This window comes from Mus caroli, unplaced genomic scaffold (assembly GCF_978045245.1).
Source record: "Mus caroli unplaced genomic scaffold, Mus_caroli_1 scaffold_2, whole genome shotgun sequence".
Classification (NCBI taxonomy): Eukaryota; Metazoa; Chordata; class Mammalia; order Rodentia; family Muridae; genus Mus; species Mus caroli.
Genome location: NW_028227257.1, coordinates 59,933,870 through 59,957,960, shown reverse-complemented (window position 1 = coordinate 59,957,960; position 24,091 = coordinate 59,933,870). Strand labels below are relative to the sequence as shown.

The 24,091-nt window shown below is 39.8% G+C and overlaps 1 protein-coding gene across 4 annotated transcripts in view; it reads right to left on the bottom strand.

The window, feature by feature from the left end:
• The window catches only part of Tmem87a (transmembrane protein 87A), a 48,043-nt gene that overhangs the window by 10,604 nt on the left and 13,348 nt on the right, over positions 1-24,091 (bottom strand). For 2 of the 4 annotated variants that reach the window (XM_021182509.3, XM_085834542.1), the window contains exons 7-15: positions 18,439-18,556; positions 13,132-13,193; positions 11,968-12,151; positions 10,502-10,601; positions 8,035-8,128; positions 7,101-7,172; positions 4,128-4,236; positions 3,062-3,120; positions 2,034-2,137 (exon numbers count right to left, since the gene is read on the bottom strand). In XM_021182509.3, coding sequence (XP_021038168.1) covers positions 2,034-2,137; positions 3,062-3,120; positions 4,128-4,236; positions 7,101-7,172; positions 8,035-8,128; positions 10,502-10,601; positions 11,968-12,151; positions 13,132-13,193; positions 18,439-18,556 — 902 coding nt within the window. Of the gene's footprint in view, positions 1-2,033; positions 2,138-3,061; positions 3,121-4,127; positions 4,237-6,512; positions 6,582-7,100; positions 7,173-8,034; positions 8,129-10,501; positions 10,602-11,967; positions 12,152-13,131; positions 13,194-18,438; positions 18,557-24,091 lie in introns of all 4 variants that reach the window. The other 2 variants (XM_021182494.3, XM_085834543.1) reach the window with 1 other exon arrangement.

The window sequence follows — 24,091 nt, the reverse complement described above, 5'->3', positions numbered from 1 at the left end:
TTAAACAGGAAGGCAAACAATGCAAAATAGCTTCTACAAGTTCCTGAAACCAATCAGATTCACTAAAACCCTTCCTACCAAAGTAAGCAATAAAACCTTAGAGTCCCTCTCAGATATTGAAAGCTGAGCTGCAAAAAAGATTCAGCCAAGCTACAAAAGAAGACTCTCAGACAAGGTAAGGGACAAAGATTCTGAGACCAGACCAGCTGCCTAGAAGAAGAAAAACCATCCATGCTACCTGGAAGAGGGTTAGAGCAACTGAACCACATGGAAAGGACACTCTTCAACCTGTAGAGCTACCTGCAGGCTGTGCAGTGCTCCAGGTCCCCAGCTTTGTGAGCTAACACCCATGCTGGGTGGCTTTGGTGATGCAGCTGTCTTTGAATCATTTCTGCTTCTGTAAGTAACCCTTCACTCAGATTCTTGTAAATAAATAACCCCAATAAAACTCATTGGTTCACCAAAGTGGTTTTGTAGCATCTGTACATTGGTCTGTTGCTTCCTATCTGGGGTGGGTAGATGTGTTTTCCAAGGAAATATTCTGTCACACAACAGGGTGGGGAGGAACAGGACAAGGGGATATTGGAGTACATCATCAATATACAGGGCATTATTATACCCTATCTTAGGTTTAATTCTTCTTATATTTAACACCATTAGCATAACTAAGCAATTAACATGAAGTTATAAAGAATGCAGGCAATGTTGGGAAAAGAAAGCAAGACAGTAATGCGGAAACCTTTAAAGAAAAAGGAAAGGAACCTTTAAACCTAATTAGAGCTAAAGAGTAACAAACTAAGGACAGATACTAGAGGCCCCCAAAGCTATACATTCCTCCCTACCAGTACTGTTTCAGCTTCCTTTTATTTTCTCTATTACTTCACTTTTTTTCTGAGTGAACACAGTAAGAGTGTACTTTAAAAACACAGCAAAGCTACTTTCACTTGTTTTCTTTCCCAGTTTTTATTTGCATATCTGATTATTAAGTTCTTACTCTCCCCCTTTTGGATTATGTGGTTTAACATGAGCTCTTAATCATCTAAATATGAGAGGGGGGAAAAAGAACAGGAACAAAGGTGTGGGTGCTGAGATGGGGCAGCTCCTAGCCAGGATTTGCCTGCACTAAACAAATACCATTAAATGATGACCTGAACTCCAGAGTTAGTAACAGACTTTCATCTCACCCCATCATCACCATAAGCTAGACAAGGCCTACAGAAAGATTCTCAACTATTTTCTCTTGTATTTACCTAAACCAATCATTTGTAGTCTAAGATGCTGTCAGAGTTGAAACAGACCTAAGCAACTATAAAACAGGAAACTAAGGCTCACAGACATAAGAGAGACAGGATGCCAGACCTGAAGAGCTCTAGTAGGCCAGAGCATGACAAACATGGCTCTGGCCAGCCTTCCCTCTTCCTTAATTACAGTGTTAGACTGCATTCCTACCGCTGGTAACCAAGTTCTAGTCCCTTATTTAGCTACTTCCTCCTCCTGAAGCTAACTACCAAGGTCTGGCTATCAAAGTACTGAAGTCCAGCAATCAAAAGCCCCCTTGTGACTACCCTAATTAATCTGTCCAATCAAAACAAATAACAAAAACAAAAACATCCTAACATGGGGTTTCCTCTTTGACCTTTATATACTACTATTTTCCTAGGAGCCACACCTGTCTCTTCTCTATACAGGTGCAGTCATCCAGGAAAAATATCCTTGTTCCTTCTCCTTTGTTCCCTTATCCTTCTCTGCCCCCAACCCCCACCCCCCCACCTCTATCTCCTGTCTTTGTCTCTTATCCCCTGCCCTGTGTCCCTCTGGAGCAAATAAATCTCCTTTGTTCTGAGAACTTAGTCTTGGGATGTCTTGTGCCTACTGCTCCTTTCAAGAACTACAAAGCAAGGTAAAAGAAGACGTGAAGAAGTGTGTCTACCCATCTCCACTATGCAACACAGTCCTCACAGCTTCCCTCATAGGCCACCCCTCTCTGACAGTGCTCATTCTGGCAGCAGGATAAATAAAGAGAGTCCAAGTACCTCTGGTTATTTGCTGATGGCCGCCAGAGAATCATGATGACAAAGAGGATCATGGAAAACAGCAATCTCCAAATGGCATCATCTACCCACAGCTCCCGCCAGTCCTGCAGAAGAGGGAAATGTACACCACTGTATGTAGACTATCACTGTTCACAACCCCTCGGTAGAGAACAAAAATCCCTTATTTATACACTGAAGCTGTGTTTACCAAAGGCTACTGTGCTAGACACCAGGCAAGTACCAGGACTATCAACTTGGGGAAAAAGTAGTTTCTTTCTTTGTCATACTTACTGTGGCTAGAGCAAAGGTGCCAGCACACTGCAGAGTTCCTGTCAAGGTGCACAGCTCCCAGAATCCTCAGGGAAAGCAACATTTGGATGCTAATTTTTAAATTATAATATGTATGAGGAACCAGGCTGGCCTCTAACTCAGATTTCTGCCTGTCTCTGAATCCTAAGTGCTGAAAATAAAGGTATGCACCATGACACCCAGTTTAAGCTAAATTTCTAATCCCCCTGCTAGGATTAAAAGTGTATGCCATCATGCCTGGTCCTACTGCCAATTTTATAATTGTCTTTTGTCGTTTATCAGTGTAACCAAAAGAGGGCACTGCCTATGTCCACAGAAATCCTACAGCCCGCAGTGTCTGTCTGATCACAGCTTTACTCCGATTTGCATCATTCTCACATGGTGCTCAGCACTGCCTGAGAGTATGAATTAAGGCAAGCTTGCAATATGACAGGCTGTTGGTACCATCCACAAATTCTCTTCTATGATAAGCATGATCATATAAAACATATCAATAGAGGTTGGGGGTATGGCTTAGTGGCAAAGCTCCTGCCTAGAATACAAAAGGGCCTGGGTTCAATCCCTAGGACCAATAAATAAACAAACACACAAACAAACAGTCCTAGCACAGACTATGTAGGAGTAGAATCCAAGCCCTAAACTCTTACACCTTCTAAGAATCATGGACTATAATATCATCAACATGATCATATTCACTATTGGATGTATTTATAACTTACCGATTGGCAAGTCACTATTCTGAACTTCATGGTCGTCCAGATGATGAACACAATAGACGCTAGCAGGAAATGAAAAACCTGGTCAGAACATGAATGGCAGTTTATACCCCAATTATATTCACTGATCTTGGATAAAACAATTCCATATTCCCGACCACAAAACACTACAATCACTTAGTTATTTTCAATATAAATTTATTAAACACCTACCATCAGCAAGGCCCATAATACATACTATTGCTAACATTGTCTGTAAATACAGTTTTGCAATCATTATGTCTTTATCATCTGGCTACTTCAGAAACCCTAGGAATTAGAACAATAGCTAATAGAATACATGGCTTTTATCAACATTATCAAAATAATTTTTTCCTCCTCTAACTTACTGTTTGAGGAAGTATCTCTCACTGAAATTGGATAGCCTCATAGATAACCAATTAGAGAAGACTAACTGAGCAACGGGCTCCGGAAACTCTCCTGTTTCCACTTTCCTAGCATTAGGATTGCCACCATGCCTGGCTCTTTACATGGGTCCGGGGATCTGAGCTAAGGTCTTCATGTTTGTATGGCAGTACTTTATCTACTAAGCCACCTCCCTAACCCCACACCTGCCTTCTGCATATGAGGACCAAATCTGTCCTTACACTTACACAGAAAGCATTTGGCAGAGCCATCTCTCCCACTCTTAATCTTTTTTTTAAAAAAGATCATAAATATTTTAAAGTACCAGAACTATGACTGCTTTCCTTGAATGGAAAACAAGACTTTCTCTAACAACCAATGGACTGCTCAGGCTAAGAATTTCTGTTGTGGCTTAGCAGTTAAGAGCATTGACTGCTTTTTCAGAGAACCCAGGTTCAGTTGCTAGCACCCACATGGAGGTTCTCAACTGTCCATAACTTCAATTACCGGGGATTCCATACCCTCTCCTGGCTCTGCATCAGGTACAGATGTGGTGCACAGACACGCGCAGACAAAATACCATACAAATAACAAATAAAAATAATTTCTGTTCTAAAAGAAACCACAGGATCATGATGTGACATTTAAAACATTCCAAACTTACCTGCCACTGCCAAGATAAGCGTATTGGTGAAATGTCGGTACAAAGAGAGCTTTACAATGTTCCTCCGAAGTTTTAATAGCTTCATGGTTTGAGTTAAGCTAATGAATATGTGTTTGCAAGTCAAGGAATTGAACATTCAAAATGGTAAGTACATTAATCCTCTGGTTTAGGATCTAGGAGCATACTTGTAAAGTTACAGACCTAGAGACTTACAAGCTCTTATTTTCACTTATTCTCACAAATACTACAACCTCACCATGCTTAATAAGAAAATAATTATTTCAGTAAGACAGAAAAAATTACAGAATGAGGATGAGAATGAAGAAATAAGAGGAAAAATACATGGAAACAAGGAAAAATATAGGCTTGCTAGAGAAACTGTAAACGATGAAAGCCACCATGGAGATGATAAAGTGAGTAACATGCACAGGGCAGGTCAACACCATTGGTTTAAGTGGGTATTCCTGTCCTCCTCGGACCCAGCTAATCCACGGTAGCTAATCATGATCACACTTGTGCCCACAGCTTTCCAGAGTCCTATACTCAGTCCTCAAGTAGCACCACCAGCTGCCCACACTACTGTGAGCTACGTAAGAGGACCCAACAACTGTCTGAGGATCCCAGGAGAGGCTTCATTTTAAGAACTTTAGTCCCAAGTAGGAGCTCCTACGGGAAGAAGACAAAAGATGAGTACCACAGATGACGCTGCTCTCATGCCTAAGTATCAGAGGTGCAATCAGAAAAATGAAGGCACTGGGGCTGAGAAAGCTCAGCCGTAGAGATGCTTGCCACCCAGCAATCCAGCCTGAAAAGCTGAGTTCCATCCCCAGAAGTCATATAAGGTGAGGTGAAGACAGAACTTCCTAGGAAGACATCCTCTGGCCTTCATATGTGCACTATAGCATGCATTCCCCACCTCAACAAATAAAATTTTAAAAATAAATTACAAAGGGCCTGGAGAGCTGGCTCAGCAGTTAGGATTACATAGTGCTCTAGCAGACAACCAGGGCTAGGATTCCCAGCTCTCACATCAGGCAGCTCACAACAGCTGGCAACTCCAGATCAAGGGGATCTAGCATCCCTTTTCTGGCCTCTGCAGGCAATGTACTCATGTGCAAAATGCATACATATACTCGCAATTAAAATTTAAATCTTTTTTTGTTTGTTTGTTTTTTTCAAGGCAGGGTTTCTCTGTGTGCCCTGACTGTCCTGAAACTCACTCTGTAGACCAGGCTGGCCTCAAACTCAGAAATCCACTTGCCTCTGCCTTCCAAGTGCTGGGATTAAAGGCATGCGCCACCACTGCCCGGCTAGACTAAAATCTTGAAGAAAAAAAAAAAAGTAAGAAAAATGAAGGGAGCTGGAGCTCACTGTGCCTGTCAGAGCTCTCCCAGATTCTAAGCCCACCTTATTCTCCGGCTCCCAGAACTCAGGGATCACGGTACTTAGCAGATACTGATCTGGACCCAGACACCTGAGGTTTCAGTCTTTTTTGCTCTATGGCAATCTACTAAAATTTGCAAAATTATAATTTTATTCTTATTATCCTTTTTTTTTTTCCCTTTGAGACAGGATTTCTCCGTGTAGCCCTGGCTGTCCTGGAGCTCATTCTGTAGACTAGGCTGGCCTTGAACTCAGAGATCTGCCTGCCTTTGCCTCCCCAGTGCTGGGATTAGAAATGTGCAACCACCATCACCCCACTCCTATTATGCTTTTTACAACCATTACAACCTATCAGAACGAAAATGTTGCACGATTGCACATATATGCTCATACATATAAAGACAAACCAAATTTAAAATACTGTATAAGATAAATTCCAAAAACCTGAACCCAAGAGGTCAACTCCCTACAACACAAATGTTTAAGGAACAGGAATAGAAACCTGTTTATCTGCTGTCACTTTGTGACTGAATCAACATTTGTTCTGAAGAGTGAGAGGCAGGTAAAAGAACAAACTCACCCTTCAGGGGCTGAAACCTGCCTTCCTAGTTATGAGACAGGGAGGACCAACCCCCTTAAACAGTTCCTAAGCACATCTTAGGAATCAAATTCTTTTCACGGGTGTCAAAGAATTTCCTAATTGCTAGAGACTAGAAGAAAGAGCAAGATCTGAGCAGCCAATGATTCTAACACAAAGAACAAACCCAAAATCAAGGTCCATTTTAAAAAGAGAGGGCATTTTTATCTTGTGCTTAGCAACCAAATTCTGTGATTTTAAGAACGACAATACAAAAACAAACGGAACTGCTTACCTGAGCCCTCAGGCCATTCTCATATAAAATAAACCATTTCCCAGACCAAGGAGAAATCAACAGAAAGATTAATGGAAGCCCATCTCCAAGGGGAGAAAATGGCCACCAAACAAGCCAATGAGAAGGATATCCACCAGCACAGGGCAGTGTCTAGGAAAGCCAAGGGTATAAAGGCCAAGGAAGCAAGATCAGTCTGGGCCTGCAGACAAAGAAAAAGAGGATGAAAAAAGATGAACAGAACAGGAGGAGAGACCAGCACATGGTTCTGCATTTATACAGTAAGCAGGAATCGGTCTACACGTGAACCCAAGCAAAGCACAAGGGCTAGCTCCTAGCAAACACTTCTCCCTTCTTCTACACCTGCAGAGAGCATGCAGCTATAAACGATTCATACAAATTGTCAATTATTCTCAACTCACCAAAACTGCTGAGAATTCTACCACAGAGTTTCCATGTGAGGACACCATAAAAAACCCTTGTGTTTATTAGACTAAAATCTTAAAAAGGTATCTCTCACATTTTAAATAATTATTGCATCATTAACATACTAAGAATTATTGATTCTCAGAATAACATAGCAAAATGTTACTAATAATAGTTTAAAATATAAGTAATGATCTTTCCACAAAACAGCATTCTTAGTTTCTATAAATTTGTATCTAAGATGTTTTGTATATAATTCTAACAACCCAATCACCAGAGAATTATTAAAGGATATCCATAAAATAATACAGGCATCAATTGCAGAGAGGGCCAGGCTTACTATCAGAGCCAATGAGTAAGAAAAATACTATAGTAATGGTAAAGGAGAGAAAGTGAAATTGACAGAGGGTTAGAACTGCTCAATGTCTAAAGAGACTGTACTCAGAGGCCAGGGCACGGGACAGTGTGGTTTGAAAAACAAGTTACAATTATGAAGGACTGTATGGAAAGGGAACTGTCGCAAAACTAAATGCACTCAGTTTTACTAAGGGCAAAGCCAAGTGTACAGAGCCTAGCACTTGAATCTAATGGGTTATAAAAAAACTGATTTTTTTTAAACCAAATAAAATAACTGAAATGGCCCAGGAAGCCTACTTCTTCCCTGGCAATGGACTGTGTAAAACTTAATTGCATTTAAGTTTTCAAATCTTAAGTTCTGGGTAAACAGAGAACACTGTTGTTTTTGATTAGATGAGTTAGTAAATTGGGGAAAAAAATAATTACCAATCTGAAGGTAGGTGGAAAGAAGATAATCACACCTCATATACTAAATTTATCAAGCTCTAATGTATGAGATCAGAAAATCTGCATTATACAAGATGAGCATCCCTAATTCAAAACCCCAAGCCCACAACAATGCAGAAAGTTTATAGATTTTAAATTTTAGGATGTTGAATTTTTAGATTAAAGGATGCTCAACCAAAAGGAGCTATGCAAACATTCTACAATCAAAAAACTCTGAAATGTGAAACACTTCTGCTCCCTTCACACTTCACTCAAGAAAAGGATGCCCAACCTCAATCTGTCTATTGGAAGTCAGAGCCCATGGGCAACAAGAGCAGCCCACTATCACCCACTCACTGACTCAAGTTAGAAATAGGACACTAATCGACCACAAAAACTCAGACAAGAAAAAAATAAGTAAGTAATTCATTCTAAACAATACTGACCCCCGTAACTCTGAGGACTCCTTCCATGCCAGAGAATAAAAGATAAAGTGCCCCTGCCACCACAACCTTGTGAAGAGTGACTCCAAGGCGAGGCCTAAAAAGGAAGCAAAGAGACAGCCGACTGATTACAGAAGCAGCAAGACCAGTAACATACGAAGTAACAGCTCCGGAGGCAAATAGGACAGAGCACCGATCGGGAATAACATGCTCCTGAAAGGAAAAAAAAAAACTACTCCTGACTGGTTATAAATGATGACAAGAAATACTAGAACAAGATCTGGTCCCTTGTTACACACACCCTCACAAACATTCACACTTACACATACACACACACACTCACTGACACACACACAATACACACATACACACACACACTCACTGACACACACATACACATATACACACACAATACACACATACACACACACTCACTGACACACACACATACACATATACACACAATACACACATATATATACACACACACTCACTGACACACACACATACATACACATATACACACAGATATGAGAAATTTGAAACATTCAACAATATAAAAAAGCCCGTCATCCAGTCTTAACAACAACCAGTCTATGGCTAGTTCCACTCCATGCACATATCACTCATTTTCCATCCTTTCACACTAGCTAGTAAAAAATATAAACAATGTAACTATTTGTATTTGTTTTTTATAAGACAAAGACGTTAAAAACAAACAAACAAAAAAAAAAAACCATGCAACTAGCAAGATGGCTCAGCAGATAAATGAACTCGTGGCCAAGGCTGCTAATTTGAGTTTAATCCCCAGAATCCACATGGATGAAGGAGAAAACCAAAACAGATTGCCCTCCATACATGCTCTTGTAAGTTCAACATTCAAGAAATCTTTATCACACATAGAAGGCATTTAAATATTTAAACAAAACTTTAGCCATTAAACTCTTATTCTAAAGTGTCTTTGAACTATCCCTCTCCTAGTCTCTAACTCAAGAGATAGCTTCTGTCACTACTACTTCCCCCAAATTGTCCTTGCTATGGTCATTAACACTCTTCATTAATTAAACCAATAGTTGATTCTCAGTCCTCTTACCCCACCTCTCTGATCATCTGATTCCACTAAGAACGCTTCCTTGGAACACTGTCTTCAGTTTGCCTCTTGCCTTCAACCATTACTCAGTTTCCTCTGCTACTCTTCTCCATGGCATTGACAGTTGAATAACAGAATATACCCAAACCCCCAGTCTCTGACCCTCTCTCCAGACTCACTTCCTTAGTAACCATGTACAGTGTCATGACTTAAGTAATACTTACATCTCGATGACTATCAAACTTCTACCTTGGCCCTGGCCTCACTCCACTAGCCAACCTCCTAACCTTGCCATTGTGCCAAGCCAATTCCTTGATCTTCCTTGACTTAAGGAAATGGCGATTCTTTCCTGCCCTGGGAGCAGACCAGAAGTTGGCCTCATCTCCAGTTTCTCTTCTCTTTCACATCCCACAGGTGACTATCATGAAACTCCACTGTTCCACCTTCCAAGCACGCACGGGATCCAATCACACCTCAGAATCTTTCTCTAGGTGGACTGACAGCCCCCCTGCTTTACTCAGAACTTGGCTTGGGTGCCACTAAGTGCAGCTCTCCTGGGCCTCCAAGATCCAACTCCTGCCTGGCATTCCTCACGCCCTTTCCTGTGAACTACAGTACCTTTCACTGTGTATTAGATATTTAACTCATTTATTTCAATTTTGTTTGTGTTCTCTTCCTCCACAACTGTAAACCCCAAATTTTCCACTTGTATAGCAGGGGCTACAACAGTGAGGGCCAGGTATATGGCGGTGATAAGTACACCACAAGGAGCACTGCACATTGCAGTAATTTTCGTTGTTTGCTTTTTGTTTTTTTTTCAGACAGGGTCAAAGGTTTTTTGGTTTTTTTTTTTTTAACTAAAAAAAATTTTTAAATTTTAAACAATTATAGTAAGAGTATTCTTTCCACAGAAAAATCTTGTTTGTGGGATGGAGAGATGTTCAATAGTTTAGAGCACTTGTAATCCTGCAGAACCCTGAGTCTGATTCCCAGCATTTTCATGGTGGCTCACAATCATATGAAACTCCAGTTCCAGGTATCCTCACACAAAGACAGACAGACACACACACACACACACCACCCATAAACATAAAATAAATATTTTTATAAATTTAATTTGCAAAAACTTCACATGGTCACCGACTGAATTCACTGTAAAAGTTTGGTTTTCTACATTATTTGCTCCACTGCAATCTTTCTGCAGATGCACTGTGAGTTTTTAGGAAGATAAAAAGTAGCATTTCTAACACTTAAACTGCTACAAAACTTCAGACATGTTTTCCTAGATCACTACTTCTTTCATCAACCTTCTCAGAACCAGCACTGTCTAGTCAGCATGTTTCAGCCGAATCAGCGTTTCATTCAGAAGCAGATACTCACTTGACTATGCCGTATCCCAGACTGACTATGATGACCAGGGTTCTAGCCAGTGAGCGCTTTACTGCTGAGAGCAGCTCTGCAAGGACCAAGGCATCCTGGACTATGAAAGAAAGAGAGACAGCACTATACTCCAGTTTCAACCAAATGCATAATCCAAGTACTAGAATGTAGGTCTCTACTACTTTTCAGAATGAACACAGTACCAGACCTACTACAGAGAGAACATCTCTTGTACAATTTCTATAAGCATATGGCTAATGTCACTAACGACCTCAGGTATATGCACAACAGTCTAGGTGTGCTAAATTCATCAACTCATCCAACTTCCCTAAAACCTTAGCCGACTCTCTTACCCTGTACAGAAAGTTTGTAGTATCAAGGGAAATTTCTCTGCCTTTTTTTTTTCCTTCCAAACTGAACTATGGCTATACACAGAAAAGCACACACATATATCCTAGTGTATGTGCATAGTTTTCAACTTTACATCTGTTTTCAAGTCTCTTCAAAGACCCAGGGAACACCTTATTAGCATATCTTGCAACAATGATTAGTAACAGTCAGAGAGGAAATTAAAACTATTTTAATAAACTACCATACCAAATATTTTTATAATTACCAATCAACCTTACTAAACCCTAAGAACCTCCCCATTTTCTTGTATTACTGTATTTTACCAGGTCTTAGATGCACCCTTGAACACCCTGGTGCAAATATCTACGTGTCTTGAAATCAGTGGCATCTTACAATTAAATTGGCCATGTTTTCTTTCAACCACAACTGAGTTTTAAGAAATATGATAATCGTTCCCTAAAGGGCCACTTTTCTGTGTTTCAATACAATTATTTTTGCATCATACAAAAATTTTGTACTCCTGAAATCCAAGATTAAAAGGAAACGTCACAATGGCAATGACTCTGCTTTGGTCATTGTAAAAGTAACTGAAAGGCAGACCTATGTAACCACTACTGACTTGAGAGAAGCTGGTATGCATCGCATCCAGCATCAAAAAAGGGCGAATTTGGGGCTGGAGAGATGCATGATTCAGCAGTTACGAGTTTGTAGTGCTCTTGCAAAGGACTTGAGTTTGTTGTCCAACACCTACACCTGGGTGACCCAAAACTGCCACTCTGGTTCCCTGGGGATCTGATCCCTCTGGCTCCATAGGAACCTGCACTTATGTGCATGTAATGCATGTAACATACCATCCACCCACCCACATATAGATCATTTAAAAATATAAAACTTAAAGGAGGGGGGGAAATTTGGGTCTGGTAAGATGGTTCAGTAGATAAAGGTCCCTAATGTCAAACCTGACAACCTGAGTTCAATCCCCAGGACACACATGGTGAAAAGAGACCTGATTCCCACATGTTGGTCTCTGACCTCCACAGGCATGCCATGCACAGGGACCCACACATGTACACAAAATAAACAAAAATTTTAAAATGGCACCTTTTAAAACATACCAGATTCTCCTTTGTATCGGATATTCTGAAATTCTGCATAAAACACAGCTTTCTCAAACATTCCAAGAAAGATGACAGCACCAATCCAAAATTGAATTCTCAGGAGATCTCTCCAGTAGCAAGCAGACCATGCCAGCCAGAGAACACCAAACAGTACGTACACAATACACATCACCATGAAAAACTGTTATCCAATTGGGAATGAAATAAAAAGCAGAATTAGAGCCAAGAACAAAATATTCAGATTTAAAATCAGCATACAATAACTATAAAAACCTCACACAGTCTCTACCTTCTCTTCGAAAAATAACTGTCTCTCTAGCATGTAACACTAATAAATAAGAAAGAATGATCTAGTCTAGATCTAGAATGATGTAGTCTAGAGGCAGACTACAGAAATGACTGTCCTCAAAAGTGCCTGCTCCTTGCACTGACTGGGCCTTTTTAGCTCAGAATTCAGTGATAAAGTGAAGACAGCAGTGAAGATAGCAGAGACCTGACAAGCTGGGGTGCAGAGTCATGACTCAAGAAACACAACTGAAGAGGAAAACTACTAAAGGCAAGGAAGAGAGCGGAATCATGAACACAAGTCTGCAAACAGACAAGGTCCTCAGCACAGGCTTATGCAGTCTGCATGCTCACTGTGAATGGGCCCACAGCTGGGTATACACTGTTCTAGAGCCCAAATGTAAGCTGTGAGGGGGCTACTGAGATTCTCCAGGCCACAAGTCATGACATTTTCATCCTACAGATAAAGGGGTCCCACAGGACTACACACACTCTCTCAAGGTCACTATCTAGTAAGAAGTTAGGGGCTGGAGAGGTGTCTCAGTGGTTAGGAACAACTGCTGCTCTTGCAGAGGACCTGGACTGAGTTCCCAGCATGCACATAGGGGCTCACAATAGCCTTAACTGTAGTTCAAGGGGATATCCCCAATGACTTTGTCTAATCTCTGCTGGCACGAGGTTCTCATATAGTACACAATCGGAACAGGCAAAACACTTACACCCCTAATGTCAAATAAGAAAATCTAATTTAAAAAGTTAACACCAAAACCTCAAGTAGCATTTTCTGAATGGCACTGGGAAAATCCTTGATACTGCTACAAAACAGACAATTTCATATTAATTTACTGACAAGGTTAAAAAGACATGTTGACTTACAATCATCAGTGGGTAGTCTTCAAGAGTAAGGTATTCATAGGGACCCTTTACTTCAACAGTCACTGGCAAAACACAGATCTCAATTAATTTGATAGATTCAGTAATCAAATAAAACCCAATTAGTGTTTATTTTATGAAACTAGTAAAAGTTTCATCACTCACTTTTAAGTACTTCAATCATAGAGACTGACCTCCTCAGTTCCACATTCACAGCCTTTAAAGACTACACTGACTGGCACTGCTTCACAAAGCCATCCCTGAGAGCTATTCATCCATCGAGAGCTATTTCACCTTCTTTAAATTCAAACACTCTTGGTATACTACTTCTTACAGTGCATTCCTAATATTCTTGTCTTCTGCCCATCATTACGATTCCCTAATACTTTTTTACTTATTTTTTTATAATCTTGCAAGATGGATGTCACTTTCAAATGAGAATATTTTTTTAAATTTCATAATGATCTATATAAGTAATACACCCTTCCTAGTAAAATAAGATGTAAAAATAATCTGGCAGTTTAATTATATAAGCAGGATCCTTACTCAAGAATGAAAACCAAAGCAAACCCAAGAAGAACACACACAAGTCCTGACAAAGCTCAGCTCCATTTATAAACATAACTGACCTTTCCCAAAACTTGGTACCATTTTGCAAAAACCTGACTAAGTAAATAAATACTATTTAAGGAACCAAAAAAATGTGTTATCTACAAAATGAGTCAGAGAAATCTGCCTCCTTGAAGCAACTCTACTGATTATAAGATTAACTGTTTTGAGCCAGTCCTGGTGGTATGGGTGTGTAGTCCCAGTATCTGGTGGGAGAGGCGGGAGGATCCAGAGCTCTGGGGTAGCTCAGCTATATATAGCCAGTCTGAGCCAATCTTTCACATTACAATAAAAGGTTGATGGTTGCCAGGTGGTGGAGGAGCACATCTTTAATTCCAGCATTTGAGAGGCAGAAGTAGGTGGGTCTCTGAGTGCAAGGCCAGCCTGGTCTACAGAACAAGTTCCAGGACAGCCAGGATTACACAGAGAAATCCTGTCTTGAAAAACAAAAAAACAAAACAAAAAGATTGATGGTTTAAAAGCTGTCACTAAAAGAGCTGAAAAAATTCTAGAAATAGTTGCTAAGTCGAACTCTGACTTGGCTGGGTTTGGTGCATGACATTAATCCTAGCCTTGGATGCCAGGCTCCATCCATCAAAGGTTCTAGTGAGAAGATGAAAGAAGTCACTGTGGTGACACAGAATTATATTCTCCCCATTTGAGAGCCTGAGGCAGGAGGATTTGTTGCAAATTTGAGGCTAACCTAGACTATACAGCTAGACAAAACAAGACATCTGAGCTGGGTACAACACTTGCATAGCATATGTGGGCTCTGGGTCTAATCCCAGCACTGGGAAAAAAAAAAAATGAAAGAAGAGAACTTTCAGAGATAATTCTAGACTTCCAGGTGGTACTGTTAATCAAACCATGCCTTAATGTGCTTCCTCCAACAAATGTGTAAAAAACAAAAAAGGAGAAAAAGAAAAAAAAAAAAAAAGGACATTAAATGTGAAAACAAGACAAATATTTCCAGGAATCAAAATGGAATGGAGACAGAACAGTGAAGAAGGTTGAAGCACAGTCATGCTGGACTCCGGTCATGAAAACAAGGTATGCCCGTTTACATGCAGTTCCTTTGTGAGCACTAAAACAAGTAAGAGTCAAACAGGAGAAAGGACCAGGGTCAGGTTTGAGCATGAAGTGGGCCTCTCTCGTCCCTCTCTCTGAGACAACTGAAAATAAAGGCCAGCAACTGCTCTTCTCTGCCTGTTTGTTACCTGTCAGAAAAGTGTGAAGCCAGAGCAGCAGTTCGCAACCTGTGGGTCGCACTCCCCTTTGGGGTCAAATGACTCCCACAGGGGTCAAATATCAGATATCTTGCATATCAGATATTTACATTATGATTCATAACAGTAGCAAAATTATAGTTAAGAAGCAGCAATGAGCCGGGTGTGGTGGCGCACGCCTTTAATCCCAGCACTCGGGAGGCAGAAGCAGGCGGATTTCTGAGTTCGAGGCCAGCCTGGTCTACAAAGTGAGTGCCAGGACAGCCAGAGCTACACAGAGAAACCCTGTCTCAAAAAACCAAAAAAAAAAAAAAAAAAAAGAAGCAGCAATGAAAATAGTTTTATAGTTGAGGTCACCACAACATGAGGAGCTGTATTAAAGGGTTGCAGCATTAGGAAGGTTGAGAATTATACATTCTGAGTTCCAGAAATTACAGCAGGTCACTACCTGGTCCACCTGGATCAGCTATACCTCCATATCACTACAGGGCAAAGTAAAGCCCATTTCGAATTGGGAGTTAAAGACTCAACACAAGGATCACAAAAATCTAAAAGAAAGTCAAGTAAGAAAGGTCAATGAGCTAGGTGTGGTAGCATAAGTCTTTAGTATCAGCATTCAGGAGGCTGAGACAGGAGGATCTACATGAGTACAAGGCCAACGTGGTCTATAAAGCGAGTTCCAGGTCAGCCAGAACTACAAAGAGAAACCCTGTCTCAAAGAAACAAAATAAAAAAACAAACAAACAAAGGTCAATGAAATATGTAAAATGGTCTGGGAAATTAACAAAGCCAAAAACAAAACAAAATTCCATGGAGATTTAACTAACTATAAAAGACAAAGGCAGCCGGGCGTGGTGGCGCACGCCTTTAATCCCAGCACTCGGGAGGCAGAGGCAGGAGGATTTCTGAGTTCGAGGCCAGCCTGGTCTACAAAGTGAGTGCCAGGACAGCCAGGGCTACACAGAGAAACCCTGTCTCGAAAAACCAAAAAAAAAAAAAAAAAAAAAGACAAAGGCAATATGAAAAATGTTATTATTTATGTAATTCTTGGTTTTCTGTATGATATACATACATGTTTTGTGTAAGCATGCACACATGTGTGGAGGACAGAGGCTGGTGTCAGGCAGCTTCCTCAGTTACTTTCCATCTTATTTTTTGAAAAAGATCTGGCTCTCACCAGCTATGCTGGTTGGCCAGCAAGTTCCAGGGATCTGACTCTACCTCTCCTGTGCTGGGATTACAGAGGTTTACCACTGTGGCCTGCTTGTCAGCTGCGAGTTAAGAATCCAAACTCAGAACCTCTGCTAGAGCGACAAGTACTTTACTGACCAAGCCATCACCCAAAACCATCATTTCTAGGGTTCTGTAACAGGGTCTCAAAGACTCCAAGCTGGCCCCAAATTCACTATGTAGCCAAGCATGGTCTTGAACCCCTTGATCCTCCTGCCTCAAACCTCCTGATTGCTGGGATTATGTAGATCCACTTTGCCTAGCAATATTAAAGACTGTAAAAGAAAAAAATAGAGATACTTGCAAAGAAATATGACTAAAAAAAGACTTGTCAATAAATTTGAAGTTGTAAAAGCAATCAAGAATTTCTCAAAACACATACACCTCTGATTCGAGGGGAAGAGAAGGACAAGAATAAAATACTTCTCATAGAGAAAGTCTACTCATATAAAGGCTGACAGTCTATATATCAGATGGCAACAGTAGTACAGGAAAGCTCTCACAGAAAAAAAAAAAGGTGAATTTACTCTTTAAAAGTGTTTCATAGTCTATGAAAGTAGGGACATTCTCCAATTCACATGAGGTTATCATAATCTGCATGCCGAATCAGTGATAAAAAGAAAATAAAATTACAGGAAAACTCATCTTGAACACAAACAATAAACAAAAGGAGCCCAACAATGTATATGAATGGAAAGAAACAATGTATATGAATGGAAAGATACAGGTGTGTTTGTGTGTGTTAAGACAAAGCAAAACTTAAAGAATGGTTTCAATCTAGGAACCTGTTAATACAACACAGCTCAGCATCACCAAGGAGGAAGCCTATGTGATCCTTCCTTTAAAAAAAAACAACAACAAAAAAAACCCAAACAACAACAAAAATACAGGGCCTCACTGTTTAGCCTGCTAGGGTTCCTGGATTGGGTCTTGAATTTATAATCCTCTTGCCTTAGGCTCTAAAGAGCTGGGTTACATAGGTAAAAGCAAGCATGCCTACTCTATGATAATTTTAATCCATATACAATTGAGCCTTTGATTAAACTGAGCCTTCCTCCTTAGTATTAAAAAGAAGAAAATAGTAAAGTTGGAAAACAAGGGCATCTTTATCTAATTAAGTGATAATCTGGGGGGGGGGGGATCTATAGTAAACATTGTATTTAGTAATAAAATGTACCAATATTGCCAATAAATTCAGAAGTAAGTAAGGATACTCTACTGAGAAAGCAAGGCTAGGGAAGGAAACTACACAGTACAAATGAAAACCAAAAATGGAAACCACAGCGAAACTACAACTAGTTACTGCAAAATTCCAGGTGAAAGGTAAAGACTGCCAGCTGTGTAGTTACAAAGAAGGAAGGAAGATCAAACATGCTTGAGGAACTGGAAAGATTGCTCAGCAGGTCAGAGTACAAACCCCTCTTCCAGAGGACCCAAGTTCAGATCTTAGCACCCATGCTAGGAGGCTTACCACAACTTGTAACCCCAGTATAGGAACCTTGACTCACATGGATATAATTAATTGCACATGAACACATAATTTTTAAAAGTACAATAAATCTCTAAAAAAGAGAAAAACTCTTGATATTAAGAAATTGTCAGGCTGGAGAGATGGCTCAGAGGTTAAGAGCACTGACTGCTTTTTCAGAGGTCCTGAGTTCAATTCCCAGCAACCAATGGTGGCTCACAACCATCTGTAATGGGATCCAATGCCGCCTTCTGGTGTGTCTGAAGACAGCGACAATGTACTCATATAAATAAAATAAATAATTCTTAAAGAAAGAAAGAAAGAAAGAAAGAAAGAAAGAAAGAAAGAAAGAAAGAAAGGAAGAAAGGAAGGAAGAAAGAAGTTGTCAATGATAATTCAAAATTCCCAAGTTTTAACATAGAGATTCGAGTTTTGAAAAATTTACTTCAAAATACTAAAGAATACTAATTGAAAATACTCATAGCAGGCTCCTTCTCTAGAAGCATGTCTGCCTGTATGTCAATATGCTTTCTGCCATGATGATAATGGACTACTTCTGAAACTGTAAGCCAGCCCCAATTAAATGTTTCCCTTTATAAGAAAAAAAAATTCACAGCAAGAAAGCCAAACTAGAACCAAGTATCTGTGATTCATGGAATGTATTTGGGATTGTGCCTACACATTCAAAAATATTGCTAATTTTCCCATTTCATATTGATCATGTGTGAAACAAATAGAAAATAACAAATATTTTTAAAAGACAAGAATTGAACTTACTGGTAAAAAGATTACTTAGTGCATTTTCTTTTGGTGATTCCTTTGAGGACGAGATGCCAACATGCACGATAAAAATGTATGGTGCATCTTGCCAAGTCTGCAATGGTTCATGCATTGCCTAGGGAGAAAAAGGGGGCATCAAAACTTCAAGTCTCAAGAATCTAGAGCACAAGTTAGTAATACATTATGGAATATCACTTCAGGATACAGCCCAGAAAGTCCTCAGCTTTCAATAACAGAAATGGTCATCACAAGCAAGACAAGCTTATACACCACACAGCAAAGTAGGCAAGATCATGAACTGATACAACATAGTCCCTTGCATTCTTGCTATACAAGGTCTAAATTTAATGTATTTATCTTTTACAAAGAAAAACTGTAATTAAAAATCACTGAGTTTAACTCATGCTAGAATAATTATTTACATCACATAAAAATTCTTGATATAAATACAGGAAAGAATACATACATGAGTGTATACACACACACACACACACGCACACACACACACACACACACACACACACACTCCTGAATCAAATTCCCTTCCCCAAACTACCAGAACCTATACTGGCATGGTCTCACATTTAAATAAAAGCTCTCTCCTAAACCTAGTCTAGGTGTGTGGGAAGGCAGTGCCTCTTAGAGTCAGGCAGTTAATAGCTCTTGACTCTAAGAAACAGTGGCCACTGATTTTCTCACTCAGGAGTTTTTACAAACAAGATTAAACTATAAAGAAAAAGGAGACTTGGAGATGCAGGGAATCATGGAGTTGACCTGGTCTAGCTACTTTCAGAGGTATGCATCATAGGTGTTTCAGGCTTAAGCTCATGTCTCCTTGGGCACTGTGTGCCTTTCAGTTCCTGAGAAACCAAGGCATCCCCTTAAGTAGGGAGGCATTCAGATTACTTGTGTATCTTTGTAATCTCTAGAAGTCAGCAAAGCATATACAGGTTTGACAGAATAATCATTCTTAGACATTAATTCTGCATATCCTACATAACTTGCAAACATCATTGAAACCTGGCAACTACAATTGTATTCTTACTGGCAATCGCCATCATATTGTTTCTGATGAGGGTATAAAAAGTCTAATGCTTGCAATCGCCAGGTTTTCAGCCTCAATCTTGCTGAGACTCTTCCAACCTGACCTAGTTTTAATTTCTACCAACATTTTGGGAGACTATGGCTTGTTAAGTAAGCACTGGTGCCTACCATGGAGGAAAGCCACTGGTCTTTTCTCCATCCGTGAAGAGGCACAACTACGTAGACTTGCAGCTTGTTACAGTGATCTTTTTTTTTTAAGATTTATTTATTTATTTTGTATATATGAGTACACTGTAGTTGTCCTCAGACACACCAGAAGAGGGCATCAGATCATATTATAGATAGTTGTGAGACACCATGTGGTTGCTGGGAATTGAACTCGGGACCTCTGGAAGAGCAGTCAGTGCTCTTAACCAGTGAGCCATCTCTCCAGCCCCAGTTACTATGAACTTAAAAGTAGGTTTTACCCAGAGGTCTCTAAGTAAACATTACTAATCTATGAAACCCAGCTTTTACACATTTATACATTTTAGCCCTATGAAATTACAGGTTTTCTCTAATAACCAAAATGTCCTACAACCCAAGAGGAAACATAGAATGCAACAGATTTTATGACACACAACTTCAAGTCCAAACAAGCAGACACATCCTTCAACTCTATATTCACTGGTTATTTCAGTAACAACTACGTCATGCTGAAACCCTACTTTGATTTCTTCCAATCTTTCTTCAAGGAGGATGCTGAGAAATGTGTAACTTCAAAGTCGTAAGAATCCTATGTTCTATTCCTCACAGTTACTGAACCTTCCCTGAACTTAGTCATTAACCAATTTGTATAACTAACCATTCTGCTATTAACTCTTACATCTTAAAACTACTCTTATAAATTTCAAAATGTATTAATTTTCATAGTATAGGGTTTGATAAGTGTAGTACCTTCAGTTCTCAGTCTAGAGATTTGAAGCTTGCAAAAGCAGCATGTATGTGCCCAGCACTCACTCTGTTAGGCATGTAACATTTGCTACTTGTTCAGTCTTAACAAACCTATCAGATAAGTAGTTACTGTTGTTTGATTTTATTTAATTGAGGTAAATTTTACATACGTCATAATTTTAACAATGTTACTGAGCATAATTCAATGGACTTGGACACCAAAACTTATTTTGAGATACTGTCTCTCAGGCTGATCTTTAACCTGTACTTAAGAGATTTGTCCTAAGTAGCTGGGACTAGACAAGTGCCCTAGTGCTAACCTTCTAAAAGTAGACCCTTGTTTATTGGGCAATAAAACTCCCTCTCTCCTTCCCGCCACCATTTGAAACAACTTAACCTACTTCCTGCTTCCAGAGATTTGTTGTCTGCCGTGGACAATTCACATCAATGGCTGAATTAAACCATATTTGTCCTTTAACATCTGACTGGTCTCACAGTTTTCAAATTTATCTATGTTGTGGCACATATTAGTACTTCATTTTTGTGAATGAATTACATTACAACTTACGGGCACAAAATCTTGTCCATTCATTCCTACTTGGAGTCTTGAACCCTTTGAGTATCCCAATCCTAGAAATTCATTAAATTTCGAAAGCTTTTAGCTATTGTTTATTCTTTTATACCTCTTTTCTCCTCAGACTTCCATTATATGCACACTGGTCCACATGATAGATGCATAGGTCTCCAAGGCTTTGTTCATTTGTTTTCATTCCTTGCTCTCTAGTCCTCTGAACAGGTAACTTCAACTGACCATCTCTGGATGGGTTCTTCTACCTGCTCAAATGGTGACAGCCCTCATCAGTTTCTTTCTTTAGCCAATGCTCTTTTCAGCTTCATGGTTTCCAGTTTTGTTGTTGTTTTGTGACAGGGTGCCACCATGTATCCCAGGCTGATCTCAATCTTATTGAAACCCTCCTGTTTCAGCCTCCCAAGTGCTGGCTTACAGCATCTACAGGAATAAGTCACTATATGTATCTCAACTTCGTGATTTCTGCTTATTCCTTTTTATAACTTTTATCAGTTTCTTCCTAATTTCCCTTAGTGTTTTGTCCATAATTTCCTTTCATTCTTTTGAGCACATATTAAAAAGTTCAAAGTCTTTCTTACATCTAATGTGTGAATGTCTTGAGAGGCTTTTTAGAAACTGCATTTAAATTTGACACTTTCTTTGCATAACTCACAGTAGTTTACAGAAAACAGCACATTCTAGATGATAGAAGATTCTGTTCGTCACTGAAGGCAGGAGGGAGGGGTGTTCTGAAGGCTTGTTGCTTAGTTTCTTTTCTAAACTATTTTTGTAAATTGCAAATACTGTCCTATGTGGCTCCCAGCATCTATCTGTGCTTGTTCATTTGCCTGCCTGTCTCTTGCCTTCCTTTCACTGTTTTCAGTTCTGAGGTTGAATCTAAGACGGCGTGCTCACAAAGTGAGCATTCTACTACTGAGCTATAGTCCCAGCCAAGTCTCAGTGCTTGCGGCTGAGTGCCTACTATTTTAGTAAGATTTCCTAAAACATCAGGAGCTAAAAAGATAAAGAGAAAAGATCCATTCCTAGTCCTTGCAAATTGAGGCAAGGCTTTATTCGGTGTGTGTAGTTAGAAGGCCAGCCAGCATGAAAACTAGCTACAGTCTCTTTAAAGCATGTATCTGTCCTGGAATACACACCAGCTTTGCAAAGCTCCTTTCCTTCCAAATATCTCCCTCTGCCCTTGTACTTTACAGGTTTTGTGCTCTTACCTACTGCTTGCCCACTTTCTCTATGCTGCTGCAGCCCAGAATGTTTGTCTCTAAATATACTTAGCACAAACAACCAAGATGCCGCTTGGCCTTGGGATTGCTGAGTCAAGCAGAACACAGGCAGGTCCTTAGCTGGATTCTTTAGGGAGCTGTCAGCCCAGACAAAACCACAGCCACAATCCTCAAGTTAAATTCTATGTTTATATATACCTGGCACCAACAATTTATCCAGGACTAAAAGTTGACATTACCCTGCCTGATCTGGGAAGCAATAGGTGGTGAGTGATTTAAAACAGCACAGCATGCTACCACAGCAATGCAGCAGCTAATTTCTCCAGTGAGGTGGTTCAACCAGTGAAGACGCTTGTTTGCAGAATCCTAGTGACCTGCTTTTGATTCCCTAGAACCCATATAAATGTGGAAAGAGAGACCCAGCTCTCAAAAATGTCCTCTGACCTCCACTTGTGCACCATGACATGTATGCACCTCCCCCATCTAACAGATCATGAACATTGCATGTGGTAATCTAAACACAGATGTTTTACAGAGTAATTCTGTCTCTGATACATTCTATTTCCAATGAAGTAATAAGCTGTGAGAATTATCACAAAACTTAGCATGCAGTTACCATACAGTCATCAATCACTCTCCTTGGCACTTGCCAAAATGAACTGAAAGTCTACATCCACACAACAACCTCACAAAACGTTCATAGCTAACACTTAAAAGCAATCAAAATGTCCAAAACAGGTGAGTAAATACCAAACAATGATATAACCAGACAGTGAACTATTACACAGATCTAAAGAGTAATGAGCTATCTAACCACCAGAAAATATTTAAAAACTTCAAATGTATGTTATGGAGAAGTCAATCTGAAAAAGCTATATAGTCATCTGACTACAATCAGGTGATATTCCAAAAAATGTAGAACTGAATAAACAGTAAAAAGATCAGCAATTTGTCAATTATTAGGAAGGATGGAGAGATGAAAAGCAAAGAACAGAGAATTGTTAAAGCCCTGAAGCTACCCTGTATAACAGTATCATGGTGGGAATGTCATTATACAGTTGTCAAAACCAACAGGATACATAACACAAACAGTGAATATTATGTTAACTAGGCTGGCCTAGAACTCACAGGGATCTACCTGCCTCTGAATGCTGGGATTAAAGGTAGTATGTCAACATGCCCTGTCCTATTAATGTTTTCAAGTTCTGACCAACTATATGCCAGCCACAAGAAAAGGTAAAACAGGCTTAGAGGTCCCCCAAAAGCCATTCATTTGAGCTGACTGGCAAGTTGCTAAAATCCTCTATTCTAAGGGAAAAGCTTTCTCTGACCTGACACAGAACCACTCATTGTTACAACATACGACACTTGACAAAACCATTCAATATCAACTGTTAACAATCATAGCTGCCTGATATGACATTAGCAGCTGTACTTATCAAGAAGCTGAACAAATTGTTAAAAGAAAAAGAAAGTTATAAAATGGAGAGTCTCTGTGGAGTTTGAACTCTAAACTATTCCTGGAAATCTAGATAGCCACACACATGTGCAGGGCTACATAGGCACAGGCCCTCATCACTCATCCCTGATAGCTCTTAGTGCTTTAAGCAGACATGAAGAAAGGTTAAGGCCAAAGTGTTAAACTGGGAAAGAAGCCACACACAAGATCATGTACTATGCGATTAGTAGCTGAGGACAGAGGCTGTGGGGAAGGGGGCAGTGTGGACTGACAGTGGGTACAGACTTTCAGAGCCAAGAATTCTGAAGCTCACCACTAGTGGTTCTGTAAACTGTGAAACACTAAAGCCCACCAAGTTTTACACTTTAAAAGGATGACTGTGTGATATATAGTATGCTTAATAAA